Source organism: Vipera ursinii (genome assembly GCF_947247035.1).
Source record: "Vipera ursinii genome assembly, chromosome: 7".
Lineage (NCBI taxonomy): Eukaryota > Metazoa > Chordata > Lepidosauria > Squamata > Viperidae > Vipera > Vipera ursinii.
Window position 1 is genome coordinate 10,004,682 of NC_139521.1, and position 24,698 is coordinate 10,029,379.

The window sequence follows — 24,698 nt, forward strand, 5'->3', positions numbered from 1 at the left end:
AGTGCATGAATATGAGAAAGGAAGTTTACTGCGCGTGTGTTACAGAAAGTATACAATATAGGATGTGGTTAGTTTCAAGGGATGAATGTCAAATCAAATGAAAATAATAGGCGGCATTCTGTCCAGTTGTTGTATGGAAGTGAGAGTTGAGAAACAGGAGAAACAAACACAAGCTGTTCTGGATTGTTGGATATGTGAAACAACCTTGTGGTGGGCGACTGAAACACAGTGTGTCTATATACCTATGTTTCTAGTTCTTAATGAAAGGTTTTGGTGATCTAAGCCAAGCTCAAATCAAACGTGGGGCAAGTTGGAGTTGCCTCAAAAGGGAATAAGGCTGCTTGGCCTTTCGGCTAAGATTAATTATATATATATAAGGAGTTCAGTTCCAATATAGCACTCATAAAAGGCACACCTCTAAATAAATGCTTTTAATAGCAGCCATTCTTGCTATTAAATTTTAACCACAACTTCCTGCTGTGGCCTCCACCTTCTGGAATGGAATATTCTCCCATCAGAGGTTGCGATGTGCCCCGTATTCCTGGCTTCCGGAAAAATCTAAAAACCAGGTTCTCCTTCTTGGCTTGGGGCCCTGAGATGGCCCTGGTACATTGGTGGTCACTGACAGGGTAGAGAAAGCTCTCACACCCAAGCTGCCCATCAACTTGGTTGTTAACCTTCCATTTTTTTTCATCTAATTTTAACTGTTTTTTAAACACCTTTAAGCTTTTCATTATGATGTAAGTTGCCCAGAGTTGCCCTATATAGTTTAAAAATAGGTAGATAGTTAAATTGCACTGTATAGGAAAAGTTCTCCAAAGAGTCCAGCTAACCTTGCTAAGTACAGCCATTTCAGTCTTAATTGACAACTGTTAATGGCAGTGATTAAACTATATTATCAGCAGCTCATGTACATAGGAAGACTGGTGCGGTGTGGCAATGGTGGAGATGCAGTCTCAAGAAAGTACAATTTGGATAATACGTCCCAAGAGTGCTACCGGCCATTCTCTACTAATCCACTTGGTGCTGGCATAATTCCTGTCTTTTAAGTGCTTATTTACTGACTTGATCCTAATTCATCCATTCTGAAGTAAAGCAGACATATAACGTATGTCAGGGGTCTTCAAACTAGGCCCTTTTATGACTTGTGGACTTCAATCCCCAGAATTCCTCAGCCAGCGTGCCTGACTGAGGAATTCTGGGAGTTGAAGTCCACAAGTCATAAAAGGGCCAGGTTTGAAGACCCTTTGACGTATGTGGTCCACAAAGGGCCTACATCTTAAGAGTTCTGAAACAGTTCCAATATCATTTTAAAATATTACATTCGAAAGCCAATTTTCAGTAGTTTAAAACTAAGTTTGCTTTAACACATGTGAATGAAAAGCTGTCATAATATTTGGGTAGGGTTGAAATTTGCATTGTGTAAAAAAAAAAGCATTACGTTCAGTACTGTGTTGATAACACTCAGGTTCCATGTTAAATGCAGTTAGGAAGTCAAATGCTTAGTTTGTAAATAGATATTCCAACTGAATAGGATCTTTCCTTCCTTGAATAGAACATTCTTCTTTTGTTACCCCCACAGCAGGGGTACATTGGTCCTTGCTAACTTTACAAACCAAACAAAAAAAATAATAATATCACAGTTGTTTGACAGCTGTGTTTTCTTGATCAGGAAACCCTTGAGTCTGAAATTCCTTCGATGTTACGATGTTACCGCAGGAACACTGTAGAAGCTACTGAACTTCCTCTGTTCTTCTCTCATACCACTTATTACCAATTATAAGAAGCTCACATACCAGTTTTAAAACACAGACACACAGACACACACACACACACACACATTCAGCTTATGAGGACTGCCATGTTGCAAACATAATTTTGGAAAGCACTTTGCGATAGTGAACGTTTTTAGGACAAATTTCCTTCTGAGTTTGTTACCTCAAGAGGCCATCACATACCAAAAACACAAAATATAGAGCAAAGCAAGCCGAGTAAGAACAATGCTAAGAAGGTTTCTTCTTTTTTATTTTTCTCCCCTCCCCCCCCTCCCAAAAAAGAGAGCTTTAAGACTATAGATGTTTTCTTATGGAGAGGTTCCAGTGACAGGTTTGTCATGATGTCTTATTATTCAAGTTTTAAGTTATGAATATTAATATGGTGAAGTTATAATTACATCTATTTTTAATTTATTTGAGAATGATGCAATGTACACTGTATCTTAGATGGTAATTTTTCCTCTCCCTTGCCGACAGACTCTTTCCAGCAAAAGCAAGAATGTGCGTGATTATGAATATGAACAAAAATTAACGCTGAGCATCCGTTCAGTGGGAGTCAATGATTCTGGAGCCTTCACGTGCCAAGCAACCAATGCTTTTGGAACATCTAATGTCACACTAACCTTGAATGTAATAGGTAAATATTAATATCACAGATGTGTGTGCGTGTGTGTGCGTGTGTGTGTGTGTGTGTGTAATGAGAGGGTTAAAGCAAACGGTACACATTTTATATTGTTGGAATATATGTTGAAATGTAAGTTTCAATATGTTTTTAACTAACCCTCCCACTTCCTCTTTTGCAATATATATATATTTCTTTGTAAAAAACCAAGTCCATGTAAAAAAGAACATTTCCTTGAGTTTCTACATGTATGTAGTCATGGGTAGTAATAGTCATATTTCCACAGTGCCATAACTATAAGTGGATCAAAACTCTTGTGATGGTGCCATATATATATATATATATATATATATATATATATATATATATATATATATATATATATATATATATATGGATCCTTGGTTTTTCGGGTTTTTCCCCGCGTAGAACTAGAGGTGTAGGCGCAACGTTTCGACGGAATCCCATCCGTCATCATCAGGCTTTAGCTTCCTTCTTCTGGGAGAAGTTCTTCTTCTAGTTCTAAGTTCTCCCAGAAGAAGGAAGCTAAAGCCTGATGATGACGGATGGGATTCCGTCGAAACGTTGTGCCTACACCTCTAGTTCTACGCGGGGAAAAACCCGAAAAACCAAGGATCCACATACAGGCACCCGCGAAAACCTCAGAAAACAAATATATATATATATATATATATATATATATATATATATATATATATATATATATATATATATATATATATATATACACATATACATACATACATACATATACACACACACACACTCTTGGGAAATTGAGAATAATTTGATCATATTAACCAGGATTAAAATTTCCAAATAGTTTCGGCTGCCATTGTCATAAACCTTTGCTGGGGATTGGTGGAAGTTCGCATCCCCAGATTTCTAAATTCAGGTGATCTTACTTACCTTCTGATAGGATCAGTGCCAAATACCAGTATTTCATTGATAAATTGTCCTAAAAGAGTTTTCAAGTTGAAAAATGGGATATAAATAATTCTAAACGAATAAATGTGTCGGTGCTAAGTATTAGCTGTGTGGTTCTACTTAAACAATTATGTGAGTTACATGTTAACTCTGTGCATCATAATTAAGAATGGCATTGCCTAGTTTGCATGTATGTAAAAATGTCCTGTTTAAATCATCAGGCTGATTCTTCAATATTTGGAATGCGATGATTTGTGGATCATACAGTTGCAAAGGAAGCTTGGGTTAGCAGTTTTAGTTTGTATTTTGAGAGTGGGATCCTGGCATAATGTAAATTTTTCAGATGAAGTATGTAATGTATCAACTGGGATTAAAGACGTAATTGAAGGCAAACGATGCCTTTATTCTTTTATGATAATGCTTCTATAGTCAGTGAAGAAGCCATATATGAGTTGTGTTATAGTCATATTGGTGCCATATTGAAGTGAACTAGGCCCAGTAATCATTGGATAACTACCAGGGGATTGGGAAAGAGCTGATGTGATTCCATCTTCAAAAAAGGGTGAAAAAACATGAAACAGGAAACTACATATCAGTCAGCCTGACATCAATATCTAGGAAGATCCTGGAAAAGATAATCAAACAATGGATCTGCGAATACACTAAAACAAGCAAAGCTATTACGGGTTTGTCAAAAACTGATCATGCTAGACAAACCTGACTGCATTCTTTGACCAAAGTGACTAAATTAGTAGACCAGCGAAATGTGGTGGACGTAGTATACTTGGACTTCAGTAAGGCACTTGACAAAAATAGACCACAGCCTACTTCTTGATAAGATAGAAAAATGTGGGCTAGACAGCATCACCAGCAGATGGATTCGTAACTGTCTGACCAACTGCATTAATGTGTAGTCCTCAATGGAACTTTAATTGCCTGGAGGGAAGTAAGCAGTGAGATACCCCAAGGTTCTGTTTAAGGTCCAGTATCCTCAACATCTTCATAAATGATATAGATGAAGGGATAGAAGGGGAATTTGCAGACAACAGCAAGCTGGGGAGAATAGCCAGCGTTTTGGAAGATAGTCTCAAGATTCAGAAGATCATGATAGACTTGAACGCTGTATGATGACTTCCCCTGGATGCTTCCCTAGATATCTTTCCAGATGTCAGCTCAGAGGAGGATGAACCAGTTCTAGGCACGTCAGGAGGAGAGTTGGCTCAGTGGCTCCGAGTAGCTATTTGAGAATGATTTGATTGAAGCAGAGCTGCAGCTGGTCAGGAAGAGGAACTGCCTTCTGCACCAGATCCAAGAACATGTAGGGCAGAGAAAAGGCAAGAACAGTGAAGGTCAGCTCAATTAATAGTGAGGAGGTAGCCTCGCCCCTCTTGATGGGCTGCACCAGAAGCGGGCTATTTAGCACAGCAGACAGATGGAGACAATGCTGTGTTTTCTTGCCTTGAACTTTGGGTAGTTTCTCTTCAGCTGTGGACTTGCCTTTGTCTTGGAACTTGCCTTTGCCTGGTGGACCAGACCTGCTTGTCAAGTTTCAAAGCCCAGTTTTGCTGGTGCAACAGATATTGCTTCTCAGCTTGCCAACAAACTTGGGGAGGGCAGAGGTTTGGAATGCAGACTTCCAAGATTAAGAAAGCAGACTGTGGGAACCAAGGACAATGGCCAGGTGTTTGGCTAGACCCTAAGATGCTCTCCCGTAACAATGTTTTCGATGATGATGATGATGATGATGGACGTGGAAGTGCCTGGAGACAGCAGAATAGACGAGAAAGAACTGGAGAAGATAACAAAATACAAAGACCTACAAATAGAAATAGAAAGACAAGCCAGGGTAGTGGCAAAGGCAAGCCAAGGTAGTACCAATAGTAATAGGCGCCTTGGGTGCAATCCCAAAACAACTGAGCATCACTTCAACACCATCGGCATTGACAAATTCGCCATTAGTCAATTGCAAAAGGCGGCCTTACTAGGAACTGCTTCCATCCTGCGACGATATCTATAATACCATCAAACATCCACATCTGCCTATCCCAGGTCCTTGGTAAAGGACTCGATAGGTAGACAAAAATGCCAAATCCAGTCTGAACATCTGGCTGACTGTGCGATGATCAATAATAAGAAGGAGGAGGAGGAGGGAGGGACCTTGGAGGTCATCTAGTCCAACCCCCTGCTCAGGCAGGAAACAAATGGCTGTCCAATCTCTTCTTAAAGACTTCCAGTGTTGAAGCATTCACAGCTTCTGGAGGCAAGTTGTTCCACTGATTAATTGTTCTCACTGTCAGGAAGTTTCTCCTTAGTTCTAGATTGCTTCTCTCTTTGATTAGTTTCCATCCATTGCTTCTTGTCCTGCCTTCAGGCGCTTTGGAGAATAGCTTGATTTGTTGATTTGATTTGTTCCTGAGATATTGGAACACTGCTATCATGTCCCAACATACCCAATTCCAGCAACCGTTTCTTGTAAGTTTTAGCCTCCAGTCCCCCGATCATCTTTGTTGCTCTTCTCTGTACTCTTTCTAGAGTCTCAACATCTTTTTTACATTTTGGTGACCAAAACTGGATGCAGTATTCCAAGTGTGGCCTTACCAAGTCATTGTAAACTGGTGTTAACACTTCACGTGATCTTGATTCTATCCCTCTATTAATGCAGCCATTGATTGGGCATCATGATCTGATCCAGAGAGAAGAGAAAGAAATTAATGCTTAGGGGTTTGGGAGGGGTCCTGCCAGAGCTGGGTTTACTTTCATATGTGCCGAAACATTGTACCCAATAAAGCTTTGCATTAAAAGCCTGAAGAGTCTTGAAGGTGTTTGATTGGTTGGGTTCATCAGTCGGAAGCTTGACACTGCCTTTGCCTTGACGACCAGTGTTGACTTCATTTGAGTAGCCTGTGGAAATTAGTGTGATTGAACTAGTGCCTGCACAGGGAACTGCTGGGGAATACCCATTCAGGCTTGGAAGCCTTAAAGATTCCTTACACCCATGTTATGCGTATGTGTGTATGCATGAGCGGGACAGCACACATTGGGTTCTATCTCACACTATGCAATGCAGTGTTGAGAAAAGTAAGGTTTTATATTAGGCAAGAAAACTCTAATGCACAGCTAGAGAATAGGTGGTACCTGGTTCAACAGCAGCAACTGAGAGGGATGAAGGAAGTCCTAATGGACAGAGAGATCTTGGTCTCCTATGGACCATCACTTAATTATGAGCCAGCAGTGTGCTGCAGATACCAAAAAAAGCCAATGCAATCCTTGGCTGCATCAACAGAGGGATAGTCTAAAGATCACATGAAGTGTTAGTTCCAAAATCATGCTTGAAATATTCCCTCCAGTTTTAATTTAAAAAGATGTTGAGATTCCAGAAAAAGTGCAGAGAACCACAACAGAGATGCTAAGGGCTCTGGAGGCTAAACCATATGACAAATGGTTGTGGGAACTAGGTATGTCTAGTCCATGAAGAGAAGGTCTGTGGTTTACATCAGGGGTCTCCAACCCCCAGTCTGTGGACCAGTATCGGTCCGTGGCATACCAGCAACTGGTCCGCACAAACAAGCAAAGCCCCATCCATGGGATGCAGGCAGCACACAAAACCACCCACTCTCCAGTCTGCAGAAAAACCTTTCACCACGGAACTGGTCTCTGGTACCCAAAAGGTTGGGGACCTCTGGATTACATGGTAGCAGTTTTCCAGTGCTTGAGGGGATGTTACAGAGAAGAAGGGTTTGACCTATTCTCCCAGGCACCTGACAGCAGGACAAGAACTAATGACTGGAAACTTATCAAGGAGAGATCCAACCTAGAACTAAGGAGAAGTTTCCTGAAAGTGAAAACAATTGACAGTGGAACGGCTTGCCTCCAGAAGTTGTGGGTGCTCCATCGCTGGGGATGTTAAAGAAGCGACTGGGCAGCCATTTGTATAGGGACTCCTACTTGAGCAGGGGTTGGACTAGAAGACCTCCAAGGTCCCTTTCAACTCTTAATTCTATTATTATGGAAAAGGGAGAAGTAGGAACAACATGCCCCCATTCGTTGCAGATCTTCTGAGAGGTGCTCCTAGCACTACCTAATTGAAGAATTTGAAGTCTATAAAGAAGTCCCAAAGATGGTTCAAAATTGGGAAAGGAGTCCGGCAAGGCTGTATACTGTCGCCTTGCCTATTTAATTTATATGCAGAGCACATTATGAGAAAGGCAGGGCTAGATGAATCAAAAGTAGGAATTAAGATTGCCGGAAGAAACATCAACAACCTAAGATATGCAGATGACACCACTCTAATGGCAGAAAGTGAAGAGGAACTAAAGAGCCTCTTGTTGCGAGTGAAGAAGGAGAGTGCAAAACTTGGGTTGAAACTAAACATTAAGAAAACCAAGATCATGGCATCTGGCCCTCTCAATTCCTGGCAAATAGATGGGGAAGAAATGGAGGTAGTGACAGATTTTATTTTCCTGGGCTCCAAGATCACTGCAGATGGGGACTGTAGCCAAGAAATTAAAAGACGCTTGCTCCTTGGGAGGAAAGCCATGGCAAATCTAGACAGCACACTAAAAAGCAGAGACATCACCCTGTCAACAAAAGTGCGTATAGTCAAGGCTATGGTCTTCCCAGTTGCAATGTATGGCAGTGAAAGCTGGACCATAAGAAAGGCTGAACGCCAAAGAATTGAAGCCTTTGAACTCTGGTGCTGGAGAAGACTCCTGCGAGTCCCTTGGACTGCAAGGCGATCAAACCGGTCAGTCCTAGAGGAGATCAACACTGACTGCTCTTTAGAAGGCCAGATCCTGAAGCTAAAACTCAAATACTTTGGCCACCTAATGAGAAGGAAGGACTCACTGGAGAAGAGCCTAATGCTGGGAAAGATTGAGGGCAATAGAAGAAGGGGACGACAGAGAATAAGGTGGCTGGATGGAGTCACTGAAGCAGTAGGCGTGAGCTTAGATGGACTCCGGAGGATGGTGGAGGACAGGAAGGCCTGGAGGAACGTTGTCCATAGGGTCGCGATGGGTCGGACACGACTTTGCAACTAACAACAACAACAAACTGGACTTTCTTGTTTTTCTTTGAAGACATTTCGCTTCTCATCCCAGAAGCTTCTTCAGCTCTGAATATAAAGCCTTTCATTCCTCACCATCCAGTCAGAGCTGAAGAAGCTTCTGGGATGAGAAGCGAAAGATCCTCAAAGAAAAACAAGAAAGTCCAGTTGCCTTGTGAAAAAAGCATCTTTGGAATAACCGGGACCTGGTTGACTGAGAATCTCCATAGACCTCTATAAAAAAAGTATTCCTTTAGCTAAAGTCCCTTTGAAGGCCTAATCAATACTTCTAGAATGATGTGACTTTTTGGCAATTGCCTTTACCTTCATGCACTGTGGAAATCCATCACGTTATTGCTAGCCTCATGGATATGCCAAAAAAAAAACAAAACAGACTTGGCAGATCAAACATAAAGAGCCTGATTGTAACCCATAAAAGCATGCTATTAGTCTGCTGGCAAAATAAGGCTCTGGAGGGTGGGTCCCCAATGTTCTCCAAAGTTTCTCCAGTGTTGTATGAGACTTGGTAAGCATGAAGATTCAAAGCCTACTTTCCTTTTACAAAAAAAAAAAAGAATCAGTCTTGGTTGGAACACTGTAAACATACAATAAAATGTCGGTATAGACACAGAGATATCATGAGGCTTATTTGCTGTTTGGCATCCAATTGATATTGTGTAAAGGAGCACCTGTAATTATCTTAGAAACAAACTGTGTCTTCTGTGAAATTACAAAAGTTTCCTGTTACCTATTTGGTCATGGGGTACAGTCAGGAATATTTTCATTTCAAACTCACCTTAAGACGAATGTGAGCTGTGTCAGAACAACAGGTTGCGTGAAGAAATTTCTCCCAGGTGTTTGTTTATGTATCTCTTAATGTCTATATCATTGTGTTTCCACAACAAAAGAAGGTTTTGCTGTGTGACATAAGAAGTAGGTTTAAAACTGAGATAGAATTATTTTTTTTAAAAAAATCAGACAACCCCTGCCTTAGTGTCAAAAATAGCTCTGAGTTCCTTTAAAAGTTGTCATTACATTTTTAGTGTGTTTAGAAGGGAAAATATATAAAGTACCTGAAAAGAAATCTTGCTAGTAATGTTTAAATTAGAATGGAATGGAATAGGACAGGACAGAACAATAGCAGAACAGAATAGAATAAAAGAGAAGAGAACAAAACAGAACAACAAGAGAAGAACAGAATAGAATGGAATGGAATGGAATGGAATGGAATGGAATAGAATGGAATGGAATAGAATAGAATAGAATAGAATAGAATAGAATAGAATAGAATAGAATAGAATAGAATAGAATAGAATAGAATAGAATAGAATAGAATAGAATAGAATAGAATAGAATAGAATAGAATAGAATAGAATAGAATAGAACAGAACAGAGCAGAACAAGAGCAGAACAAGAGCAGAATAGGAACAAGAGAAAAGACGTTTGATCTGAGAATTCTCAACAGATCATGGAGAACTAATGATATTTTGCCCTTCAAATCCAGACCTTGGCAGGCCCCTAGTAGCTTTTGTCCAGGTTCTGCCTTGTCTTTAAAGCATGAGATCACTCAAAAAAGAAAAAAGAAAAAGAAAAATCACGTAAATCTTGAATTTAAAAAAGGGAAGAGGGGAAAAAAAAGATGGTACTGACTAAAGGACAAGGCTTTGGGCCCTGCTGGCCGAGGAATTCTGGGAGTTGAAGTCTACATGGTTTGCGGTTGCCAAAGTTGGGAAACACTGCAGTCATGTGAGTGCAAATGTTTTTGGTCTCAAATGTTGCGGAGCAATTTTTTAAGAAGACGAGAGAGAAGGGACTATAAAATTACAATGCGAAAAAGTACTGTTCTTATATACCTTTCATCATGGCAAGCCTATGGAATAAATTGGGTGTGTGTAGTTTAACGAAGAAAAGGGCGACGGGTGACATGATAGCAGTGTTCAAATATCTCAGGGGCTGCCCCAAAGAAGAGGGAGTCAAGCTATTCTCCAAAGCACCTGAAAGCAGGACAAGAAGCAATGGATGGAAACTAATCAAGGAGAGAAGCAACCTAGAACTAAGGAGAAACTTCCTGACAGTTAGAACAATTAACCAGTGGAACAACCTGCCTCCAGAGGTGGTGAATGCTCCAACACTGGAAGTTTTTAAGAAGAGACTGGACTGGATCGTTCTGTTGTTGTTGTTGTTGTTGTTGTTGTTGTTGTTGTTGTTGTTGTTGTTGTTATTATTATTATTATTATTATTATTATTATTATTATTATTATTATTATTATGCCTCATCTGGCAGTTGAGCAGAGAGAGAACTAACTGTAGGAGAAACTGCTCCCTGAATTATACTGGATTATGCCCAGAGAATCCATTTTAGTGTGAAAGGTTTGATTTCTAGAGCTTGCTAAAAAGTCTGGGTCCGTTGTGTCTTGCATACCCTTTGCCAGAAGCCATCAAAGATGTTTACACTTTGCTGTTTATTAACATGGCTTTCCTGAAAAGCCACCCCAGAGTGCTAGATTGCTGTGACACGTAATACTTTTTAAATATTAAAATTACCATAAGTGCTAAACTGATTAGGAGCATATTCATGTAGTGTAATTAGCAGAAGTATTCTGAACATGTCTTTATCTGTAATTGGCAAAAAGGTTTCCCCCCTCCTACTTCCTCTGCTGCTTAGATGCTACGTATTATTTTACATAGGAAGTAAATAAAATCTAGATGTCTAGATGTCTCTACATGGGGCTGCCCTTGAGGACCACTCGGAGGCTTCAACTGTTGTAGAATGCAGCCGCGCGAGTTGTTATGGGAGTTTCCCGATACTCCCGTGTAACACCTCTTCTCCGTGAGCTGCATTGGCTTCCAGTTGCCCTCCGGGTGAGATTCAAGGTGCTGGTAATGACCTATAAAGCTCTAAATGGCTTGGGTCCGGATTATCTAAGGGAACACCTGCTGCCGGCATCAACTTCCCATCGTCCTGTGCGCTCCCACAGGGAGGGCCTTCTCAGGGTACCGCCGGTTAAGCAATACTGGCTGGTTATTCCCAGGGGAAGGGCGTTCTCTGTGGGCGTGCCGGCCCTATGGAACCAACTTCCCACGGAACTCAGGACAGCCCCCGACCTTCGCTCATTTCGCCGGGACTTGAAAACCTGGTTCTTCCAGCTGTTTGGCCCAGACTGAGGGGTTTTAACTAATTTAATTTAATTGGGTTTTAGTTTAACTTCAGGGACTGTAATTTAATCATAGTTTTAACTGATTTTAATTTGTATGTTATGTATTTTAATTTTCCCTGTAAACCGCCCTGAGTCCTACGGGAATAGGGCGGTATATACATTTAAATAATAAACAAAATAATAAATAAATATTGCAGAATTTTTTGATGATGGAGATACAGTATTTGCCATTTACAGTGGCAAATATGATGGACACATTTCTAGAAATAAGAAGAGATGCATCATTGTTAAAAAAAATCCTTAAAGATAGGCTGGTAGCTAAAACGAGATACTCTCAGAGTGATTGTTCCAATTGTTATGGTTTTCTTGAGAAGATTAATCGTAGTCATTTGTTTAAAGTATCTGTTGTAGACATGTGTTATTTAAGAAACGGTGGGAAAATTTCTGCTGTTCTGGAGCTAATATGATTGTTCTGTGATATTAATATGAAGTTATCTTTATAATTGATAATTAGTTATTGCTGGTTTTGTTTTATGTTTATTGGTCTTTTTTTCATGGCAACCTTGTTGGGAACCCATCTAGGAAAATAGTAGGCTGTATTAATGGGATAAAGTAAAAATAAATACTCATTGATTTGAATGGCCTCTGGAAATCAGTAGTGATCCGATAGGTGTAGATGGTATATAAAGGTATGGTCTGCGTGCAAAGCATGAGACATTTTTTTCCCCTTCATTCAGTAAAATGTCATTAGCACTCATTAACTAATAAGGCTTGCTTTTCTGCAAGTTGCAATTTATTTGGACTTTTGTATTTATTGACCTTGGCTTCAGCATTTTGTGAATGTTAATATACAAAGATTCTCAAGAGAGGTTTTAAAAATTTTCCACCAGGTAAAGGATATGTCAATTTATCAACTTCAACAAATACAACACTCTATGTCAACCACGGAGAAAATCTAGGCTTGATAGTAACGTATGAAGCGTATCCTAAACCAGAAGAAGAAACGTGGCTATACAGGAATGTAACACTGCAGAATTCATCTGATCATTATGTGAGAGTCACAAACATAGACAGAAACAGGTAATACAGGATGTGGAACCAAAATATCAATGTATGGAGATCGTTCTGTTAATTTTCTGTAGGAATACGTTATACAGACTTGGCTTGGAAAAGATCTTCCTGCTTTCCTTGGAATCTAATGGTTGCCAACTTCCCCTTCCCTAATTGAACCTCTCTTCCCTACGATATAGTGGCCACTCTTCCTCTATACCTGAAAACTACGAGACATCAGATGTTTAAAAAAAAAAGGCTTAGCCAGGATGTTATCTTGCTATTTTATTTTCTCCATATTTTCTTTTAAAAAAACTCCTGCATTTTGTGGGCCAGAAGCAGTTTGGAGGCAGAATGAGACAATTTACCACAGCCAACCTGCTGTGGTACAACTCGTCATGCCCAACTCACTGCGAGAACATCTTACTGCAGGACAATTCGACAAATACAAAAGTTAAATTAATTTCAATGGAACCATAACCCAATAATAATAAAGTAAAGAAAGTCAATCCGGAAATGGCAATTGCACTTAGCACTGCTTCACAGTGCTTTACAACCTGTTTACAGAGTCAGCCTCTTGCCCCCAACAATCTGGGTCCTCATTTTACCCATCTCGGAAGGATGGAAGGCTGAGTCAACCTTGAGCTGGTGAGACTCGAACTGCGGGCAGCCGGGAGTCAGCAGAGGTAGCCGGCATTCTGTTTTTAAGGCCTCCGCCAGTAAATTAATAATCACTTCTGCTATATCTTCTTGTTTATCTTCAGGTATATTTTGGAATCTTAGATAGTGTAGAGCTTTCTCCATTTCCAAAGCTGCAACTGCTCCTTCTAAAGCTATGATTTGCTAGTTCTAATTTTTCATTTTCTTGCATTAATAATGCCTCCATTAAAAAGTTTACTGAATGAAATGATTAATAAATCATTGAATGATCCCGCCACAAGTTGTTCCGTGGCAAGTTGGGTGTGGTGAGTTGTCCAGCCACTTTGGAGGAAATTAAAACAGTGGGCAATAGCTAAGTATCTAGCTCTAGGTTATTTTCACTTTGTCCCGTATTTACAAGGAGTATTGCATCTAAATGGTTTTTTGGGTGCCACAGATAAATCATTTTGGTAAAATTGGTGCTCAGCCACTGTTACAAGTCCCTTATGTGAGACGTGACTAAAATTAACTGTGATATTGCCACCTTTGCCTGTAGATTGGGTGCTTTTTCTAAATAGCAAATAATGGTACTTAGTTTTGCTAAGTAATACGAAATAGCTTCAAAATTTGTTTCCATGTTATCCTTCATTCAAGGATATTCAGTGTCCAGAGAAGCTTTTTGCCAGTCAAGTAAAGCCTATTCTGCATGTGGAGGGAGCAGCAACCAGAGATTGAGTGACATACACAGATATGAGCCTGCGGTGTTGTGTGTTCAGAAAAATGTTGCACATCACCTCAACCTTTGTTCCAGAGCAAACAGTCCGAGGTCAATTCTGCAACATTTATTTTGAAACAGTGGGGCAAACTCGTTTTCATTGGTGGCAACTTGTCTGGCTTTAGCTCTGGGAATTTGTAAAACAAATTGAGAAATACAGTGGTACAATTTGGTACTTAACACATTTTGAAGCAAAAATTTTGTCCCAGTACTCATCGTTTGTTTAGTACTCAATGCACAAGCTAGACCTTGTTGCTGTTGGCTGTCTTGTGACTCAGTACATCAGGGGTCTTCAAACTAGGCAACTTTAAGACTTGTGGCCTTCCAACTCCCAGAATTCTTCAGCCAGTCCACGAGTCTTAAAGTTGCCAAGTTTGAAGACCCCTGCACTACATTATTCCTTATGTGAAAACTTTGTTTGGTACTCATTGTTTTTGGTACTCATTGCACCTGCCAGAACCAATTCATGCTGACTACTCTGAATACAACTTGAACTCATATAGTTTCTTAAATCTTAATTTTCTCTAAAATGTGTACATGAACTGTGCAAATTGTAAAGGCACATTGACTTGTAATATATAAGGTAAAGGTAAAGGTTTCCCCGCACATGTGTGCTAGTCGTTTCCAACTCTAGGGGCCGGTGCTCATCTGGTCCCTATTTTTTTACTTGCATTTTTACGTGCTTTCGAACTGCTAGGTTGGCAGAAGCTGGGACGCGTAGCGTAACAGGCGCTCACTCTGTTACGCGGCACTCGGGATTCGACCCGCCAAACTGCCGACCTTCTGATCGACAAGCTCAGCGTCCTAACCCACTGAGCCACTGCGTCCCTTTTATGTAATATCTATATCTATAACTATCTATCTATCTATCTATCTATCTATCTATCTATAAATTAGGAGCTTTCAGACAGCTTCCCATGCAGCAAACTGAAATTATTCAAAGGTACTAAATAGAAAAAAAATCACACTTCTCACTGCATCTGATTGTATAAACCCATGCATAAGCTGTCTGTTTAATTTTAGCAGTATATTATAAAATGCACCTAGACTGCCTGCCACGAGGTGAATAATAAAGGTTGCTGTTTTATTCCTCCTGTAGCTATTCCAGTGAGCTTCACCTTACACGGCTAAAGGAAATAGAAGGAGGACATTATACATTTTTTGTCTCCAACTCAGACGCCAATTCCTCTATAACATTTAATGTCTATGTAAACAGTAAGTAACAGCAATCTATGACATTTCTTTGCCCCCAAGCTTTGCCTTTAACTAAAGCAAATTGCACATGGAGATTCTATTGCAGGCTGGATCCGGCCCACGAAGTGGTTTCATGTGCCCCCCGAAGCCATCCTGGCAACAGTGAGGGAACAGCCCCCGCTGCCTTGGCCCTGGCCCAGAGACCCTCCTTCTGCCAGAGACCCCCAGATCTGTCCCACTCCTGCCCAGGCCCCCATAGGCACCCTTGATGCCAACGATGTAGAGCTGGCCATGCCCACCCAAGTAGACCATACATACTCCAGCCACGTCCGCTCAGTAGGCCGTGCCCACCCTGTCCATACCCACCCGGCACCCCAAGGGCAACCACAATGCCGATGTGGCCTTCAATGAAATTGAGTTTGACACCCATGTTCTATTGATTTAATGGCTGAAATGAAGGGTGTTCTATAAAGTAAGATTTGCAAATTAGGAGATAGCGCCTTGTGTCTGAATAGTAATAGCAATAGCGCTTAGACTTTATATACTGCTTCGCAGTGCTCCACAGCTCTCTCTCTAAGCGGTTTACAGAGTCAGCCTCTTGCCCCCAACAATCTCGGTCCTCAGTTTACTGACCTCGGAAGGATGGAAGTTTGAGTCAACCTTTGAGCCGGTGAGAATTGAACTGCTGGCAGTCGGCAGAATTAACTTGCAATACTGCATTGCGCCTCCACGGCTCCTTTAAATACAGATGTCTTCAATATCATTCAAATGGATATGACTCTTAGTTCCTTTCTTACAGCTGCTGAAATATCCCCATATTATGCCACTGAAACGTTACAGCAAATCGGTGATTCTTGGTGGTACAACTTTGTGTCCCTGTTCCTAATGAAGCACTAAAATAGCTCCCCACTTTTAATGCTACGTATTGAATTTCATCAAATAATTGGTTTTCAGATCATGTTTTACTTCCTTAGCATGAACCACATCTTAATGTTATGTGCTAATAGATCACATTACATGTTAATTGTATTATTTCCAAATGAAATTTACCAAAATCTCTCTCCTCTTTTGCCATTGTTCTGTTTTAAGTTGTGACAATCTTTTGTTTCAACAAGGTGACTTGCAGTTTAAATTATTATTTCAAAAGTACCCCCCGCCAAAAAAATCAGGAGTAAACAACAAAGCATATATATACCTTAGTTTGCAAATACTAAAGTCAGTCTTAAATCTGCATTTGCCAGGTTGAATTAAAAGTTTGAACTGAATTTGAACTAAATGTTCAAATTTGACATACAAAAACATTTTTCTATGTAAGATGTGTTGTACTGTATGTAAGGTATACTGCATGTCCCCACTTTGTAAGACAAGATTGTAAGAGGTTAAGCCATTAAGCTACTATTGAGTAGCTATATTACTTGTTTAGAATTTCAATAACAAAAAAATCCTACATGTACGGAACTACTATTCAGAATTAACCAGAATACAGTCTGATGGTTTTAACATAACAGTATCTTGGTTTTATTTTCTGTGCTTTATCCTCTACATAATTTTAAAATGTATTTTAATTTTAATATTTCTTCAACTTCTCTCCCCTACTGCTATTTTCAGCTGACTGTGTTAGGTTGGATATTTTGGCCTTCAGCTGTAAACTTTAACTAACATGTCAGTCGTATTATTTAGTTTCTGAAAAGATACAGCATACTCAGTTCCAGTGTGTCTGACATAAAATACGTGATAAGTTGGAATTACTGTATAATTACAGTGTTTTCAGAATACTTTCTCTGATTGACAATTACAAGCGGTTTTTTTTTCAATTAAGGAAAAATTGCTTGGTATATTTAAACATGGAAGAATTGCATACCCTCATATTTCTTTAAAATTTAAAATATGTCCAGCTTCAAATACGTATCATTCATTTCTGCCTTTATATTTCCAGTTTCTTGCAAGAGTTAGGTTTATCTGTTTATTTCGTATGGCACACATTTGTCAGAGAGATCTACACTTTACAGCAGGGGTCCCCAACCCCCCGGTCCATGGACTAGTACCGGGCCACAGCATGCCAGCGAACAATCCGCACAAAGAAGGAAAACCACCTCCGCAGGATGCAGGCAGCACACAAAACCACACCCCCTTTGGTGCACGGAAAAACCTCTCTCCACATAACCAGTCCCTGGTGCCCAAAAGGTTGGGGACCTCTGCTTTACAGAGTAGTCCTGACAGCCTAAGGGCTAGTTTGTTCGTTTTCGCAGCTCCTCTTTTCGTAGCTAGCCTTTCTCCCAGAGTGGTACCCATTTATCTACTCTCAATAATGCTTTTGAACTGCTGGGTGTGCAGGGTAGGAACTAGAGGTAGCTGACGGGAGCTCTCCCCATCCTGCAGTGTTACGTACTCGAACCACCAGAGTGTCCACCATTTAGGCCATTTCTACTCAGCAGCGTCCTTAAGCTGCTCCAGCCACTGCACTTCCTTCCAAAACTAGGTTGTTTTGTTTTAAGACACAGCATCCCTGAGAGGCAGGCATAACTAAGGAGACACTCACTGACACAGTGAGCGTCTTGTATGAGCAATGGAATTGCTTCTAACCTGCTGTTTCCTGGAATTCTTTGTTTCTCTGTTGACCTCTTCATCTGTATTGTAGCCAAAGGAATGTGATACAACCTGATCCAGACAGTATAAACAGAAGCCCCAAACCCTCATCCTGGGAGCTACTTTGCAAGGATGGGTTTGATACACTCCATTGTCTTTGATTGTCCCTATTATGTAGAGAGAGAGAAAGAAATGCTAATAGCTATATATTGCTCACTGCTTCAACTACAGCAGATTAATTATTGAACGTTTCATTAAGCTGTTTTGCATACTCCCATCCTCTTATCAATAATTTGCCATTAAATGCTTTCAATTTCTAATTTCATTAGTTTTATTAAACGCTGCTGAGACAGGTCCCAAGCATGGTGAAATGGAGGTTTAAAAAAATTGCTCTAGCACAGGGGTGTCAAACTCAATTTCATTGAGGGCCGCATCAGCATTGCGGTTGCCCTCAAGGGGCCGGGTGGGTAGGGCCAGGGTGGGTGTGGCCTACTGGGTGGGGCGTGGCTAGAGTGCATATGGCCTACTGGGTGGGCATGGCCAGCTCTACATTGTTCGCATCAAGGGTGCCTATGGGGGCCTGGGCTGGAGTGGGACACATCTGAGGGTCTCTGGCAGAAGGAGGGTCTCTGGGCCAGGGCCAAGGCAGTGGGGGCCGTTCTCTCACTGTTTCCAGGATGGCTTCATGGGCCACATGAAACCACTTCGTGGGCCGGATCCGGCCCCCGGGCCTTGTGTTTCACATGTCTGCTCTAGCATTTCTCTGTCTTAGGAGAGTCGCAAGTTTAGTGTCATTGAGTTGATTTGCATTTAGTTTATTATCGAATTCTCTCTCTTTTTTTTCCTTGCTAATTAGTAGAACAAATAAAGATGGAGGCAGTATGTATTTTATCATCATTGCCTACCGGAGGGAATTTGTTCCCAGTGTAAGCTATGAATAGAGAGCCAACTATATATTACACCAGTTTGACCGTGAATAGTGTCACTCCACCCCAAAAAGAACCATCAAAATAACTCCAGTCTGGGTTAGAGAAAAAAAAGTTCTAACCTTCTAGCCTTTGATTATGGAATTCCCCTCTTCACTTATCTATTTTCAAAGATAAAGGATGCCCATTAATGTTTGATGAAAAGGCTAATGGTTCCAACGTGATTTCAGTTTGCAATATTGATCCAGAGGAATGAAATGATATTGAACAGGGCGTTAAACAAAATTCCCATCCACCTTATTGTGAAATGTTTAGGCAGCTGGGATATTGCATACAGAGGCAATCTCTTTCCAGCCTTTGATGGCTTGGCCCACAGTTACAGAAACATCCAACAAGCTCTCTTTGGTCTGTTCTTGATGCCCACTAGTTTATGATGCAATGTAGGAATGGTCGATCATGATCAAGTAGCTGTCAGTTAAAAAATGGGCTTTTAAAACCTGTTCTGTGTCTGAGGCAGAGTTTTCAAAGTATGTGCCGTTTTCTAGACTTATTTCTCAATGTTTGGAACTGCGGTGAAATAATAACGAGGTGTAGGAATGAGACTGCGGAATCTAGACTGGCTCGGGATTTAACAGCGAATCGTATATTTACTACTGAAAAAGGTTTGATCCAATATTTAAGAGGTAGAAAGAGCTAAGGAAGGGATTCAGCTTGCCCTGAATTTAGGCAGAAATGCTTGCAATATGTCCATTGTTATAGTCCAGAATTATTATACTATAAAATTTGAATGCTGCATGTTGTCAGTTCCATGTCAGTTTGGTTTAGGTAATAACAAAGAGTGTGTTTCTATGAAACAGGCCTGGAGGCCAGAACAGGACTTGCCTGAAATACTTAAAATGCAAGAAAAGATTGAACAGAATATCCCAAAGGTGCTTTTTCCAAAGGCTACTGGACTTTCTTGAGGGGGGAGGGGGGTTTCCTTGAAAACATTTAGCTTCTTGGATGAAAGCAAAATATTTTTCCAGGAAAAAAAAATCAAGGAAGTCCAGTTGCCTTTTGGAAAAGCACTTTTGGGACAACCTTGATCTTGGATGATTGAGACTCTCCACAGACATTGATCATCCCATCATAACAGCAATAGAATCGGTTATGGCGGACAGCTTATTTTTGCAATGATTGTGGTCATGTTCACATCAAAGAATTTTGAAGAATTTTGGCTTATCAACAGGCATACAGCCCATCACTCCAACTTTTAACATCCTACACATTATAGAATTCTGTCTTATAATGTCATGATTAGCATGGTCTATATAAATCTTACTCTCAAAATAGCATCAACATTTCAGCTGCAAGAGTCAAAGTGCAACTCTGGAAATGTGGAGTGGGAGAGAGACTTGTTTTGGACTGTGATTGTTTGAGAGTGAACTAAAAAGATGTCAAACTTGCCCAGGGCAGTTTCACCTGACACTCCCTTGTCCGGGATTTGTGTGACCTTTTCACTCAGTGGAGTCATGTTGCAAATCAGCCCTGGCAATTTTGCAAAAGGCGGGTTGTTTAGTTAGATGCTTCGACAGAAGTACGGTAATAGATACAGAAAGAAAAGAATTTTTTTTCTTTCACTTCCTACTAGACTAACTAGTTATATCTGGTAAAGGAACAGAGAAGAGACATAGGACCTAGTTGCTTTGCTTCAGGAAACTCAAATATTAATTATTTGAGTACAATACTTGGATGTTTTCTGCTTAGAAATTTTAGTCTCCTCCCTCATCCTCAATGAGAGAAAACCTTCCACTTGCAATAGGGGTTTCCTAAAGTTTTTGCCATCCCACCAGCCTTCAGTCTAATGTTAAAGTACGTCCCTTAAAAAAGCCACACGCCAAAATGAACACAAACAAACATGGGGGGAAAAAGCAGTAAAACTTTACAATTGTGGTCCCCAACTTATAACCACAATTGAGCCCAACATTTCTATTGCTAAGTGAGAAATTTGTTAAGTTTTTATTTATTTATTTTTTATTTTAATTCCATTTATATCCCACCCTTCTCCAAAGACTCAGGGCAACTTACAAGCTTAGCAGTAGCCTTCATTCTATGTATATGCCTGCTTATTAGGGCTTTCATACAACCCCCAAGCGGCATTATTACAAAGTCAGCTTAATTGCCCCCAACAATCTGGGTCCTCATTTTACCTACCTCGGAAGGATGGAAGGCTGAGTCAACCTTGAGCCTGGTGGGACTCGAACCTGCACTAATTGCAGGCAGCTGGTGTTACTTAAGGAGGCGTTAGCCCACTGCTCCACCAAGGCTCTTTTGTGTGTTTTGCCCCATTTTCTTTCCACATAGGTTAAGTGAATAACTGCAGTTGTTAATTTAGTAACGTGGTTGTTAAGTGAATGTGGCTTCCCCCATTGACTTGGATTGTCAGAAGGCTGCAAAATATGTTCACATGACCCTGGGGCACTGCGGCCATCATATATGTCAAGCATCCGAATGTAAATCATGTCACCACGGGGATACTGGAAACATCATAAGTGTGAAAAATGATCATAAGTCACTTTTTCAGTGCTGTTGTGGACTTTGAATGATCACTAAATGAGCTGTTGTAAGTCGGATTACCTATAAAAGGTCCTTCGTAACTCCCCTGGACGCTTCTTAAGGCAGGTACCCCTCACAGTTTGGGGAAACCTTCCACTAGAGACTGTGGCCCTATTTATACCTTGATTTCCTGAGAGGCCAGCATTTTTGGCTTGTTACCGTGGGATAGCCACAATAAGCTGAAGCCTTTTCAGGCAAATAACAGAACATTCATCTGTACCTCTGTACAGGAATTACAGTTAAAAGCTTGTTTTTTCTGCATCTGAGGAGATTTGGCAATGAATATCAAGACATAGCCCTAGGTACTTATAAATTATATTGGCCCTGATTCCTGTTACAGCTGTCCAATTGCTCCATTAAATAAATCCTTACAGGATGTTATGGAAAAGTTTGTCAAAAGCCTTCCTTGCTGTGTACCTGTTTCTTCTGAAGACTGTTTCAAAGACAGGTAATCTAAACGTCTGCAAATCCTGTTTATTGCCCCTGTCTTCCCACGGGCTCAGATAATAATCTTTTAAGTGCAACAGTGTTGGGATTTCTCAAATGTAATACAAGAAAGTATAATGTCTTTGGGGCGGAAATATCACAAACTTTAATAAATCTGGTTATATGTCTTAGGTATGTACCAGCATATTAAGTCATCAGTCTTGCTATTATTTAATGGAAAACATCCTTTTAAATAAACCAGCACAATGAATGATGATCTTGGAATCTTTTAAATAACCTTAACTCCGCTTAAGCTAAAGCGTAAGCAGAGGTAGCAGGCTTGATCCCAGATCCCTTTAGTGAGAGAACAAACAGCCAGCACAATGCCATAGTTAGGGGAGAACCAAATGTCAATTGAACCTTAAGACAGAAGTCAACAAGTTGGTAGCTGAGCGTGTCAGAATATTTGTCCCTGTCCCGGCGGCAACTGCATTAAATTACCGTAGGTTCAGATATAGAAAGCAAATTTATTATTCTAAGGCCCGAAAAATCGTGGGGTCATTAAATCTTTCAAGTTTTTAGGAGCCTTGAACCTTTAGTATTTTCATGCAAGATTTACTGCAGTAATTGCAAATCTTGGGTTGAGTAAAGTTGGAGAAGGTTCTGGAAAGGGGTCTTGAAAATATTGCCAACCTACCTTAGGGAAATTGTTGCTTTTCAGCCACACCACTCTAAAATGGGGGATGTAAAATTAGCCTGTTTTAGCCCTGGACTATATGTTTCATAAACAACTTGTGTTCAGAAGCCCAGCAGCTTCTGCATTGGAAAGTAGTATTAAGAAGAGATGTTTTGCAAGAAAAAGGCAATGGGGAACACTTAATTCTGCTGTCCATCCTGTAATTCCCTTTTGCAAGCCACAGTTCCCTGGGTGCTAAACACCCAGAAAACTTGTATCTGGTGCCCAGCTGAGGTGCTGAGCAGAGAAGGGGGATTCAGCAGTTCTACGGAAGCTTTGCTTTAGCATAATAGACAGCAGTGTGCAAAAGTTCAATACACAAGGTGACTTTGCATAGAATTAAGTTACCGTGTCTTTCAAGTGCTACTAACAAGGCTTTTGAGGGGAAAGGTATCAAAACACATTGAGTCCCTAGGAAAAATGTGAAGTTGATAACCAGAAGATTAGGTCACAGCTTGCATGATTATGCATGCTTAGGCTAACATCAGTTCCTTAATTCTTTAATTATAATGTCATTATATTTTTAAGTACATGTAATAACAAGAACAAAGGTTATAGATTTAAATTTTACAGGAAAAGCTATATGGTTAGCTAAATCATACAAGTAAAGAAGAAGAAATGGGAATGCAAGAAAAAAAATCTTATAATACCCTATAATTGCAATACGATTGAATATATCGGGGGTCTTCAAACTTGGCCCTTTTATGACTTGTGGACTTCAGCTCCCAGAAGTCCAGACTTCAACTCCCAGGCACTGCCTGGCTGAGGAATTCTGGGAGTTGAAGTCCACAAGTCATAAAAGGGCCAAGTTTGAAGACCCCTGGAATATATATTTGAATATATATTACATGCTGAATAATTGTTATTTTGTTGTTTTCTACCATATCAAAATAACGTATTTAGACAAATCACAATTCAATGTTTAAACAATTTATGTATAATCTGTATAGAATCATATTATTTGATCTTTCTGTTCATACAACGCCAGATCAAAAGCCAGGATCTCGTGAGCTTAACTCCAAAATCCAGTAGGAACACTTCTTCCTGGAATCTTTCAAGAAGTTATTCATGGGGATCAATTTGGGTTTTTATCTAAGAGATAGTTAAAGAATAAAGTTAGAACTGTGTTGATATTTTGGAATGTTTGGAACAACATAATGAAGAACAAGCTGCATTGATTTTTTTTAAAGATGCAATTTGACAATTTGAACTGGACTTTCCTGTTTACCGTTTTGGATGACGTGAATTTTGGGGGAGAATTTTAAAATGGGTAAAATTGATTTACATTTCACAGAAATATAATGTAATAAATAACTGTTAGTGGAGATCTAACAAAATCATGTGAAAAATTAAAAAAAAGGCACAAGACAAGCCTGCCCATTATCTCTTATGTTTATTTTGCTTCTTGAAATGCTGAATGGAGACATAAAATGGGACGAAAGGATTGGGAGAGTAAAGATTTAAAAACAGATTTATACCATATTTTCTGGCGTATAAGACGACTGGGCGTATAAGACGACCCCCTACATTTCCTGTTAAATTATAGGGTTTGGGCTATACTTGCCGTATAAGACTTCCAACGCACACCAAATAAAAATTAAAAAACATCAGATTTGATTTTAATATGGTAATTTTAATTCAAATGCTTATGACATGCAGGTGCTTGGTAGGAAAACTGTCACTTATAAACATAAGGCTGTTTGTCATCAAACATGTAAACATAAAACAGTGCAAGTGGATTAAACTTTTCCTAATTCACTCTAAAGCTTTCCCTGCACAGACCAAATGGGAGATCTGCTCCAGGTTTTCCAGCCAGCCGGCCCAATTCCTGAGTCAAATGTGTCCTTAGAGCTAAGCTGCTGCTCTGACTGCTGCATTCCCCACCTGCCTTTCAAGTTGGGATAGACTGCAGCTGCTCTTCAACTTTAGAAGGAAAGAAGCCCAGACCCCAGCCTGTAAAAAATCACAGACTGCAGCTTCTTCTCCAATTGGTCCCGCTTTCCCTGCGCAGACCAAATGGGAGATCCGCTCCAGGTTTTCCAGCCAGCCCTGTCCCTAAAGTTTCAGCACCCGGCGTATAAGACGACCCCTGATTTTTGAGAAGTTTTCATGAGTTAAAAAGTCGTCTTATACGCCAGAAAATACAGTAAATGGAGAGCTTTTGCAGGTACAGAGAACGGTGTAGTTTTAATAGAATTGTGCTGAAATGTGAGCAAAGTAGAAG

The 24,698-nt window shown here is 40.2% G+C and overlaps 1 protein-coding gene across 1 annotated transcript in view; it reads left to right on the forward strand.

The window, feature by feature from the left end:
- The window catches only part of KIT (KIT proto-oncogene, receptor tyrosine kinase), a 130,163-nt gene that overhangs the window by 58,780 nt on the left and 46,685 nt on the right, over nt 1-24,698 (forward strand). Inside the window, exons 5-7 of the mRNA XM_083367897.1 lie at nt 2,253-2,412; nt 12,438-12,627; nt 15,111-15,226. Coding sequence (XP_083224023.1) covers nt 2,253-2,412; nt 12,438-12,627; nt 15,111-15,226 — 466 coding nt within the window. The remainder of the gene's footprint in view (nt 1-2,252; nt 2,413-12,437; nt 12,628-15,110; nt 15,227-24,698) is intronic.